The sequence below is a fragment of the Hesperophylax consimilis genome, chromosome 12, assembly GCF_061612785.1.
Source record: "Hesperophylax consimilis isolate HC1 chromosome 12, BYU_Hcon_1.0, whole genome shotgun sequence".
Taxonomy (NCBI): domain Eukaryota; kingdom Metazoa; phylum Arthropoda; class Insecta; order Trichoptera; family Limnephilidae; genus Hesperophylax; species Hesperophylax consimilis.
Window position 1 is genome coordinate 19,768,631 of NC_142847.1, and position 12,193 is coordinate 19,780,823.

Below are 12,193 nucleotides of genomic sequence, written 5' to 3' on the forward strand. Positions count from 1 at the left end.
ATCTGGGAACTTCTCACCAGACATATCACCACTGTACAATAATGTAGGAATTTCGCATTCGAAGAAATTCTTCCTACTTGTTGAAAGATCGGAAGTTTTCTTAAAAGGGGGAAAACTAGGACAGTAAGAAATTAAAGCGACAATTTTTTTCCATATACTTCCAGTGAGCAATTAGGTCATAGCCCATTGTGCTATATTCCATTTTACCTAATTCCTTTTATTTCACAGTCACCCGGTCCATTTAATAAAGTTCACCAGGGTTGTCATTAGATATGTGGCTATGTCTTCTGGTTCCATAATGTTTGTTCTCAGGTTTCATCTCTCCTCTCAAATATCCTTGGTTCCCTGAAGGCCCCACAAGGGAAGAGAGACTCATCTCTCCTCTCCATTCCCCTTTGGTTCCGCGAAAGCCCCACAAAGGAAGAGTTTACGGAGGTGGCCTCTTCTCTACTCTCCTCTGCTCCTTGGTTACCTAATGGTCCCACGAGGGAAAAGGTTCTCATCTCTCCTCTCCACTTCTCCTTGGTTCCCCAAAGGCCCCACGGGATAAGAGTCAACTCCCCATTGGTTCCCTGAAGGCCCCACGATGAAGTGTCCACTCCCCATTGGTTCCATAAGGGCCCCACGAGGGAAGAGGGCCTAATCTCTCTTCTCCACTTAAGTCCACTCTTCCTTGGTCCCCAGAAGGAATAGCGGAAGAGTCCACTCCTCCTCAGTTCCCTGAAGGCTCCACGAGGGAAGAGGGTCTTGTCACTCCTCTCCACACCTCCTTGGTTCCCTGAAGGTCCTAATAGGGAAGAGGCCTTCATCTCTCCTCTCCACTCCTCCCTGGTTCACTAAAGGCCCCGGGATGGAAGACGGTTTTGTCTCTCGGTCTGAGAGGGTCTTGATGCTCCTCTCCACTCCTCCTTGGTTCCCTGAAGGTCTCACGAGGGAAGAGGCCTTTGTATCTCCTCTCCACTCCTCTTTGCTTCCCTAAAGGCTCCACGATGGAAGAGCACTTCGTCTCTCCTCTCCAATTCTCCTTGGTTCCCTAAAGGCCCCACGATGGTAGAGGGTTTTATCTCTCCTCTACACTCCTCTTTGGTTCCCTGAAGGCCCCACGAGGGAAGAGGGTGTTTTCAAATGGTCAAATTTTTGTCCCACGGGTATCTAGGGAAATAGAAGGTCTACTCCAGCAGAGCCCCGAGTGCTGGGGTAAGTTCTAAATACTCCGAGATGCGACCCTGTTTCTCGGAGGCACCGTTCGTTCGACTGTTCCCCAGGTCATTCAGCCTGAGCACGGTAGCTCACACCTCAGCTTGGGATGGCTATTGCAGGTCATGTTTCCACTCCCTGAGCGATGGGTTCGCCACACTCCCTACGCTGACTTTATTGTACTAGATACCTTAACTAGTAACTAATAAAAGAGCACTACAGATAACTCACGGCCGTGTTAATAAAAGCATTTTGCAAGTTGAGTTCTCTAAAATTTGTTCAAATTAAAAAGACATTGAAAAGTGATGGCCAAAAATATTGGAAAAAATAATTTTCTATTATTTTGTCAGTACCTACTCTAATGAATTTAAAAAATAACTGAAACTCTTGTTTACTCTTTATAAAAATAATATATTATCCACAACAGTGGAGCAATTTAACATAATGTATACTTTTATTACGTAACGCGAAACCAATGTACCTACCTACCCGACGTTACCGTAAAATGAAATACCAACTAGACTGACTTTTCCATTTTCATGATTTCTAAACATAAATACTACCCAGTAAGATCCCGAGTTACTTTCTAAATATTCTTAATTAATGTGGATGCGTATTTATAACCATAGACAATAACTCCATCATTTTTAGTTGGTCAACCTGATAAAATAATAGATCATTTTCAAATACTCAATTCCCATCCCATGTGTCTCTGAAGTTTGAATGTGTCATTTGTCATTTAATATTTGACGTTTCCCCTTGTTGACAAAAAGCTTAGTTATTTTCAAGATGGTTCAAATCGACGATAACAAAGTAAAATGTATAGGCCATGTCTTAAATGACAGTAACCGCCCTCTCAAAGAAAGGTTTCGTGCATTGTTTACTTTAAAAAACCTTGGCGGCCCGGTTGCCATAGAATGCATTCGTGAATGTTTCACAGACGACTCGGCACTCCTAAAGCATGAGCTGGCCTACTGCTTGGGACAAATGCAAGATGTTTCCGCTATCCCTGTCTTGATACATGTGTTGGAAGATACGAAACAAGAACCAATGGTCAGACACGAAGCCGGTTAGTATCTTTTAGAGGCTATATTGAAATAATCTTGAATTCATACAAGTTTTTCTTGCAATTGTTGAATTCTTTAGACTCTTCCTAACACTTTCTGTTTTTACATTAAGGTCGCTTATTATTAGTATTAATCTTTGTTTATTATATTTTTAACACCACACAACATGATATATGAAAATTGTATAAATGAGGCTCTCCAGTTTTAATATATATTTTTTAAAATGTGATTACCGCGTAAAAGTCCCAACTGCTCCTAACCGCCTGGAGCCGGTGAGACTATGGCATCCCCAATTGGGGTATGCTGTGAGGTTGAAGGTAGTGGGAAGGGGAAGGGGATGGGTAAGAGGAAACCTGCCTATTCAGATCTGGTCACCAAACACGGCTAAAGCCATTTCAAGCAATATTTCAATTCTGAATGGTGGTCTAACACCAGGGTTCATTAATGAATTGTGAAATTACACAAATTCATCAAATAAAATTAATTGCACACGCCGGGATTTAAATCCACGATCTTCAGATTGCTAGTTGAGAGCTTTACCCCTCGACCATAGGTATAGGGCCTAAATATTTCTACAATTGCTGTGGAGCATTGAAGGAGTTATAGAATGACACATTCTGTCTTGTGTTTCATGACTGCACGCTGTTGTTTAATGTCGCTAGTTCTTCGAAACACCTTTTACAGAAATAATGGCAGAACAAGCCCGACTTTCCCACCTAATGTATAAATCCCTTCTATTAACATACAATATTATCTTATTTTCATCAAAATTAAACAACTGTAAATCTAACTAGCTCAAATAAACAAACATTATTTTAGTATTAACTTTAACCATTCGCTTATATCTTTCAGCGGAGGCATTAGGAGCCATCGGAGACCCATCAGTGCGAGAACCTTTAGAAAAATATGCCAAAGACACCATCGTTGAAGTGGCAGAAACCTGTCAGATTGCACTGGAGAGGCTCAACTGGCTGAAGAAACCTACTGAAGACAAGTCCACCCTGTCGGAGAATCCATTCGCCTCCGTAGACCCAGCCCCGCCAGCGGAAACCAAAGATGTACCTACCCTGAAGAAAACACTGCTGGATGAAAGTTTGTCCTTGTACGAACGGTACAGAGCTATGTTTAGTTTGAGAAATATGAGGACTCATAACTCCGTTATTGCCCTTGGAGAAGGTACTGATATATTTTTCTCAAAAACTACTAGTTCTTATCTAATTAGTCAAAATGTCTGGATGGTGTAAGAATTATAACTTTGTAAAGGATTATATTTCTTAATTATTATGATATCGCTTCACTGATAAGTGACTGCAACTGATAATAATTTAAGTTGATTATTTTTAAGCTATTGTATATCATTTTGTAAACTTAAACCTCATAAGTCATAACTGAAATAATTTATGTGTGCATATTTTTTTATTGGTATTATCTTATCATTTGTGTATTGAAACATCATCGTATTAATAATAATATGATTTTCTCTGTCTATGAAAGTGCGGAGTCAATTTTATTCTACAAGAATCAAAGATTTCTTACTGCTACTGCCATCTATGTTCAAATTTATAAAATAAGTGGTTCTGTTCATGACTGAAAGTAAATGTTTTATCCGTGCAGAATAATATTAAGGGCAATTCTCGTAGTTGAATTCTAATATTGTATGAAAGATGCATGAAAAAAAGTTTAATAATTTATTTTTACATATAAGTTACACACACATTTTTAGAATAAAAAAATGACATAAGAATAAAAGTTAACTAGGGTAAGAAGGAAACCCACAAAGAGACACCTGTTCGTGGGTAATATAAAAAATTTACTAATAAACTAAGAATAGAAATAAATTTTAAAACAAAATAAAATAAGACATCAAGCAAGTTGTAATGGAAGTTTTAAAGTTTCGGTATAGGAATATAATATTAAGAAATCAAAACAAAGTTTCATGATTAAATTAAATTTTTTTTAAGTTTATTTTTTTTTTTTTTTTTAAATGCAGTATTTTTTATTTGTTTACGCTCAGATTAAGCATTTCATATTTTTATAGAAGATCTACAGTCTCTGTATGTATGAAGAATGAGTTAATGACGAATGTAAGTAAGTCTAAAGTAATTCTATTTGAAAGAGAGAGTACAAAAACAGTGTGCAATATAGTTGTGAATGAGGAATACTTGGAGCAGGTGGATGAGTTTGTGTATTTAGTAAATATATTTACAAGAGATGGGAAGGCTGACAGAGATATTGAAAGAAGGGTAAATGCAGGTAACTCCATTAATGGAGGACTGAACGCAGTTGAAAAAGACTGAAAAAATTGTCCAAAGAAGCGAAGCTAGTAGTCCACAATGGAGTGCTGGTACCTACCCTGATGTATGGAAGTGAGGCATGGAACTGGCAAAGAAAGGATGAAAGTAGATTGAATGCTGTTGAAATGAGATCCCTGAGGCGTATAATGAGATCCCTGAGATTTAAGCGTAATGAGTAAGATTAAGAAAAGGACGCTTAGATGGTTTTGCGAATGAGCGAAGAAAGGAGTGTAAGGAGGATATATGATGCAAATGCAAATGGTAGCAGAAAGGAGGGACGCCCGAGGAAGAAATGGCACGATCAAGTGAATCAGTTACTCGATTCGGGCCATGTCAAAAGTCAGAATAATAGAAGAGTATGTATGAATGTGTGTTCGCGCAATATATATGGGATTGTTAGGTATGCATCTACAGGCTTAAAGGACAAGTGTAATGTCAATACCAAATCCTGCAAATGTCCTACCTACCCTCTTACCCATCCCAAAATGTCACCATATTAAAAATATTGTTGCAACACATGTAAAATCTGACAAGTGGTGTCAGTTGCTTATCAGAGTTCGGAGTGATAATTAATATCAGACAGGGCGATTATACATATATTTTGTGAAGTGAAATCAACCAAAACTCCTGGAGACGTGTGATAGTCATCAACGGGTGAGTCCATCTTTCCTGCTTTCCAATCTGGGGTTATCTTGTGCTCCAGAAGCCCAGATTTATACCTTTGATTATTGCACTGTCCATCGGGTTTGTCGGATGCATATATCGTCCCATAACCTATCATTCGGAGTAGTTTGGGACTGGTCCTTTGGGCGTGTGGCATATCACACCACCTTTAAAATATATAGTGGAGTCGCAGCTTCGTGACACCAATGTGAATGAGGCAAGAAGTGTGTGCCAAGACCGAGTTGTTTGGCAGTCCATCCTCTCTGTCTACCCCAGCGGAACGGCGTGATGGTTAGTTAGTTACAAAAGTCAATATCTTTCTTTAGACATGTTTGTATTAAAGAAAATAGTTTCAATTTATTTGCAAGAAGCAGTTATCCTAAATAGTACTAATTTGATATATTCTTAAATATGAAACATACATATCACGAACATTGATTATCACAAACATTGTGTCCAGGTCTGAAAGCATCCAGCGCACTGTTCCGCCACGAGGTGGCCTTTGTGCTGGGGCAGATGCAGCATGAGAGCAGCGTGCCCTTCCTGGTGGCCAGCCTCGAGGATGGGGCTGAGAACGAGATGGTCCGACACGAGTGCGCCGAGGCCCTTGGGGCCATCGCTACCAAGGATTGTATGGATGTACTAGAAAGGCTAGTATATTATTATACATATTAATTTATAATGACGTATACGTAAAGCAATTTGGGTCTTCTCTCTATACCTTCCATATTGTTTCTAAATATCATCATTTAGGGTCAGTTATTTCACTGATTTCAAAGGTAAAGTGTCAGCTACACTACTCGCTTCGACGAAGTCCTCGACGAAGTTAGCCGAAGTTCGAAGTGCGTGCCCACACACTCGTGCAACTTCGAGTAACGCTTCGAGTCCTTTGACTCGGGCGCATTTACCGACAACAATCGGAAGTCGGGCGAAGCGAAGCGAAGTTGCCCGAAGCGAAGTGAAGTTCGTGCCCACACTATCGTATTCGGTCAACTTCGATCAACTTCGCGAGTAGTGTAGCTGGGCTTTAACAATATCATCAAAGTGTTGATCTATGCCATTTTGTTTTTTTCCCTTTAATTTCTCGAGTGACGCCGTATCCGTATGGATCAATTGAAAAAAAATCATTTCTCTGAGCTCTGGGTAAACTAAACACTGTAGATTGTGTACTATTTTTGCAAATATATGAACACATTATCTGGTAAGATGGTAAAATTTACAAAAACATAATTTTGATAAAACATAAATTTAAAAAAACAAATAAGTTATTACGAAAATAGAATCAGCTGGCATCATTAACATTCCAGGAGTTAAACATTGCTAACCCGTTTCAGCTTTTGAATAGCTGATAAGCGTATCCGCCATGTTGTTATGCTTGTCAGCTGTTTGTTCAAATTTGTTCAAAAGCTGAAACAAACCTAGAATCAGTGTTTAACAAGGACCGTTCAAATGACGTTGATAGGCACTATGATGACAAACTTACATTTGAATGTCAGCGAAACATCTTTCACTAACTCTAATTTATCTACAGTACTCTATCAGTAATCTGAAGCTTGATTATCTGACAACTACTATAATCCGCTGTTCCTTTTACAAGTTGAAAGGGCAAAATCAAGCTCTATAATTTACCGGTATTCAACGGGTTGGGTTTTCTTATTCTTACGCACTCAGTAACTATACTAGTCTGGGCGAGAGGTCATATGTGACATCATCGTTTCAATATTTTCTGTCTTTTTCGTTTTCATACAAGACATGTGAGAAAGAAAAGAATGATTGTAAATGACGTAGATATGAGCCCTTGTTGGGACTAGTTTATACCACCGTTTAGCTTGCTAAAGCTGACCATTTCACCAGTAACCAGGGTTAATTATTAATTGTTTTAGGACATTACTCTTGCACGTGTTTCTGTTAGTTTCGTTCTGCCAGTTTTTTGTTTGAATAAGTTTGTAAAGTGTAGTCTTCTCACAAGTGTAAACATGGCACCTTAACTTGAAACCGAAAAATGGAAATTTACGAAAGACCGATAGCAGTGTTGTTGTTTGTTTTTACAATAACACCATTTTAATTCTTTTTATGTATGTACTATAATCTGCCGCATTCATTAGTTGGACACTTGTCTGGGTTTTTAAGGGTGGCGGATTAGTGATTAGTTTTTTTTCTAAATTTTTCATTGAAGTTTCATACATAATCGAGTTTGTAGTTATCTTCATTCTATACCACTTTTGTAGTATCTTCATTCTATACTACTTTTGTAATTATTTTCATTTTATACCACTTTTGTAGTTATCATCATTCCATACAACTTTTGTAGTTATCTTCATTCTATACCACTTTTGTAGTTATCTTCATTCTATACCACTTTTGTAGTTATCTTCATTTTATACCACTTTTGTAGTTATCCTCATTCTATACCACTTAAAAAACACCAATTAAAAATGAGCTGTGAGATTCCATAGAGAATCGGAGACGGAAAAAATAAAGCAAACATTCTTAGTCATAGAATTGGTATTTACACTACATGCATTATTATTAAGCTTTATAATTATCCTCATTTTGCTTCTGAAATTGTATTCTGTATTTTAGGTTCAATGATGTTTTTTTATAATGTTACTAATTTTATGATTATTTGTTAATCTCTTCAGATATCTCGCAGATGGCAAAAGGGTGGTGAAAGAGAGCTGTGAAATAGCTCTAGACATGTGCGAATATGAAAATAGTCCAGAGTTTCAATATGCCAATACTATTACCATCATTGACACATGATTTATTGATGAAACTAAATTTTTCAAAGTAATAATACTGTGATTTACATTCTTCAGTATTTTTAAAATTGTAATTACTCCATATTCAACCCAAATACAAATATTTCTGTTATAAAAAAAAAACATGTCTTTCATTATTTTCCTAAGTCCATTGTATCGATAATAAACTGTGCTCCAAGGAATATGCTACCTTTTCAAAAATGTAATATTACTTACACATTTGGCAGCACGAATTTGTAAAATGTTAATTTTAACTTCCTAATTAATTGAATTGACAAACTGTGGCGGTTTTCTCTAAAGTGCATTTATGCAATGAACCCCCATTAAAAAGATGAGAAAATAAGACAAGCCTGCATTATAATAATTTTAGCATATTATAAATAGCGGACCATTAAAATTCTGCCTTTAAAATCCACTATCAAAGAGCAACCCGATATTCCCATGTAGTATGCTATAGAATCAGCACAAAATACTTGAATCCCCCTGACTGAAATACTATAACCTATGCCAACACAAGACAATCTTTGTGCGCCGCAATTGTATATCGATGGTAGCGATAGTAGAATGTTTGATGCCACGTGACCTCTGGAGTTTGACTTCTGAAGTTTCTCATTGAGATTGGCCGAGCCCTAAGTCCGCGCCGGTAACTGGACCTTGCAACTAGATGCAAGTTAAATGTTATTTTACTGTACAGTAGTCTGTAGTCATTTTTTTGTATGTTTTCCTTTTCTTGTTCCTGCAAATTGTCCAACCGTGCTTTTAATAGCATTTGTAAATCTATTAGTAAAAAGATTTTAATGTAGTTTGCTTTTGTTTTCGTATTCAAAATTGTACCGTTTTTAGATAAAAGATTATATTCTTTAGTTGTAAAAGTTTCGGGAAAGGTCTATTGTATTGTCTCATATCGCTAGTTATCCAATATTGTATTGCACTTTCCCTAGTTTGGTTTTGGCTTTCAACTGGAAAAGCAGTTGCATTTATTGACTTGTGGCATTTATTCTTGTTAGGTATACCTACCATAGGCTTGAAATTAAAACTAAGGTAACTAGGTATATAAATATAATATTATATCTTTCCTTGAATTTGTTAACCCTCAGTTGAAAAGAGCAAGTATTTATCATTATACTATAATAATTCCGGCTTCATTGTCCCAAATTTGAGAACATTGGAGGTAAAATATTCCTGCCGTTGAGAACTCCGCTGTAAACTCTCCTTTTGATACATGTTGTGCCATTCGTGAGAAAGAGGGAGAGATAATAAAATGGAGATATTCACAGCATTCCTCAAATTAGTGACGATAATGAAACATTACCAAAGAAAATAAAAAAATCAGGCATTATTTCACGTATTTTTAATAAAAATATTTTATCCATGAATTTTTCCTTTTTCTGTGTTGTTGTTTTATAGTTTAAACAATCTTCCCAAAAAAAGTTTAATGCAAACTTACGACTACTACAAATAATAGTCCTCATCACTACACAGGCCAGAGTAGTAGATACTTTTGGAATTGCCCTGGTGATAGACCACCATCTGAAAAGCTAGGTATTTCCCCGACTTCCTCTTCTCAATCTCCTTCCCCTCCCCCCCACCTTCAACATACCCCATTCAAGGATACCACAGTCTCACTGGCTCCTGACAGTTGGGAAGAGTTGGGATTGACTCTTGGCTGTACAAATATATTTAACCAGAAAATGGTTGTCTTTTTTTTTGTTAATAAAATAAAATAATAACAATGTCTCTTTTTAAGTAACCCAAACTAAGAATTAACCTTAAATCCTATTTTTAATAAATTGGTTCTTAGTTTGGGTTTAATTTAAAAGAAAAGCCTTAAAAATATTTAAATATTAATTATATTTATCAAATCAGATGGCCGCCAAAGAAACACCTTACGTATATTGTAACGTCATTGCGTAATATATTAATTTTGATTTGAACGAAATAGCAAAATTTTGTTAAATCTAAATTTTAATTTAAAAAAATTATGCCCATCTTCGATGTCCAAAATTTTTGTTGAATCTAAATTTTATTTAAATATGCAGTTTCTCTTACCGTGCTTTCTCCCAGCTGATATTTATTGATTTAGCTGATTTTATATTACATAATGACAGATGAGATGAATTATATTTTTACCCCATAATTTTACCCCATCACAAAAAATGTATTACATGGCAACTCTGTGGTTTGCGTCCCCAAATTAATGTTGCTATTAATTTTCAACAGTGAACTGGCAGTAGGACAAAAAATAACTCTTTTCTTTAGTACCTACCTAAAAATGAATAATTTAGCCAGTAAAAATGATAAATATATTTTTAATTTTTGGTATTTGTCGTTGACTGCTTTCCACCGTTTCCACCTTATAGCAACTCGATGAATGTAAATATAATGCCGAGCTTAAAAAGCAAATAAAAAACTGCCAGTTAAGGCGTGTGCAATTTTTAATAAATTCCTTTTTTAAATAAAAAGGTTTTCTATTTATTTTTTTCGAAACATGCAAACAGAGGTCATCAATTTCTAGACAGTGGCTTTTCCTGTAAGTTATTGCTCTTCCGGGTTATTTAACTCCCACCAAAATAATGATCTCTTCATTTTGGTGGTCTTTACGACATTTTTAACTGGAGCTTTTGTTTTTATTGCACCTAAAGATTACAGTAGGCAATAATTTCAAAAGGGTTGCAAGACGGAAGTATCTACCTATAGGTAAATAAAATATTTACGCGAGTGTTTTTCGACTGTGTATCGGTACCCGATGCCTAATGACGAGAGCAAATTATTCCTCGGAGCATCTTTAATTGAAATACCGGTAAAATAAGGGCAGTATTTCCACCCGATGAATTAATATTAATTTAATATATATTTTTTAAAATTAGGGAGAGTTTCAAACCTCTCTGGGGTAATTCCGATAGCCGACCGCCCCTATATATACGCGGAGAAAAATGAGTAGGTATTGCCAATTTATTAAGAACCTCTTTAATTAAATGATTAGTAATCAGGTTAAAAACGGTTTTGCAGGCCTTTAACCGATAAACTTTTCGTAAATTTCCAATATATTATCACGATGTCGGAACACGTGTTCGAACTACTATTGCTTGTTACGGTGTAACGTGTCTACGCGGAAAGTCACTGAGAAACAACCTTCAGTCTTGGTGATCCGTGTGTATTGTTTTTAACGACAAAGAGAGGATAGATGGATATGTCCTAAAATATATTTAAAAAAACAATCGGTAAGAGCTCGAAAACTCGTATTAAAGATCACTATGGTTTTCTTTTACGCAGTCGGACAGTTTCGAAACATGCTGTATGCAAATGATGCATCTGTGTGAGTACCATGCTTGAGTGAACTCGATTTCCGATAACTATACGTAGATTTATAGTTAAACAGTAGGTAGTTACCTCCACAACATTGTAATATATTCCAAGAATTCATCCAAATGGGAATCCTTCCGGGATTATTGCAATGCAAAGCGTTCGATATTTAAATCAATCTTAATTTAATTTTCTTCACCGCGCTCAAACGAATAGCCTCTACTCACGATCCGATTTGCAGAACAACTTGCAGGACAGCCATGCTCAGGTTTTGCAAATCGAATGGTGAGTAGGCAAAACCGCCAACCGAATTATTTTTATTCCGCTGCCCGGCGTTGGAATAGGATCAATTCTAATTTCCCTCTTAACTACAGCAAGTCGGAACCTGAGTAGACTCCAACCAAACTCCCAATTTCTCGTCTTCGTTCCGTACGATTTTTAGCTTCCTACAAATTTGATATCATAGATGTTTTATAAATATTCAAAAAATGAATTAGGTATTCGTAAAAAAGTAACGAGACCTATATTATTTAATAACTGTTTTGTACCTACTTACTTCTAACTACCGAAATATTTAGGTACACCTATCAAAATGTGTAGGTAGGTTAATTTATACTGCCTCCATGGTTGAAGTGTAAGGCTCTCGAGTACGAATCCGGAGGTCGCAGGTTAAAATCCTGGCATGCGCCAGTAAAGTTTGTTTGATTATTTTGTTTTTTTTTTTACAATTTATTCATAGGTAATAATATCAGCGGCACATTGCAGAGTGGTTGGTATTTTCAGTATCGCCAGTGTGAAAAACCATCATTCGGAATTGAAATGATGCTGAATTTATTCATTTTTATTTATTCACGCCATGAAGGCTTTTACATGAATACATTGTTAAAGGCAAGTTGTTCAGACGTAG

General features: G+C 36.5%; 1 protein-coding gene across 1 annotated transcript; it reads left to right on the plus strand.

Annotated features, from left to right (window-relative positions):
• Nucleotides 1–1,864: 1,864 nt before the first annotated feature.
• nero (deoxyhypusine hydroxylase nero) lies at nt 1,865–8,084 on the plus strand. The gene is made up of 4 exons (XM_089637772.1): nt 1,865–2,266; nt 3,117–3,440; nt 5,682–5,871; nt 7,864–8,084. Exons 1-4 carry the CDS (start codon nt 1,987–1,989, stop codon nt 7,982–7,984), a joined length of 915 nt encoding a protein of 304 aa, XP_089493898.1. The 5' UTR covers nt 1,865–1,986; the 3' UTR covers nt 7,985–8,084.
• Nucleotides 8,085–12,193: the final 4,109 nt, after the last annotated feature.

Excerpts from the sequence above, each read along its gene's own strand:
- nero (XM_089637772.1), top strand. The coding sequence starts at position 1,987 with ATGGTTCAAATCGACGATAACAAAGTAAAATGTATAGGCCATGTCTTA. Across the intron at positions 2,267-3,116 it reads AATGGTCAGACACGAAGCCG|CGGAGGCATTAGGAGCCATC; the intron begins GTTAGTATCTTT and ends TATATCTTTCAG. Across the intron at positions 3,441-5,681 it reads CGTTATTGCCCTTGGAGAAG|GTCTGAAAGCATCCAGCGCA; the intron begins GTACTGATATAT and ends CATTGTGTCCAG.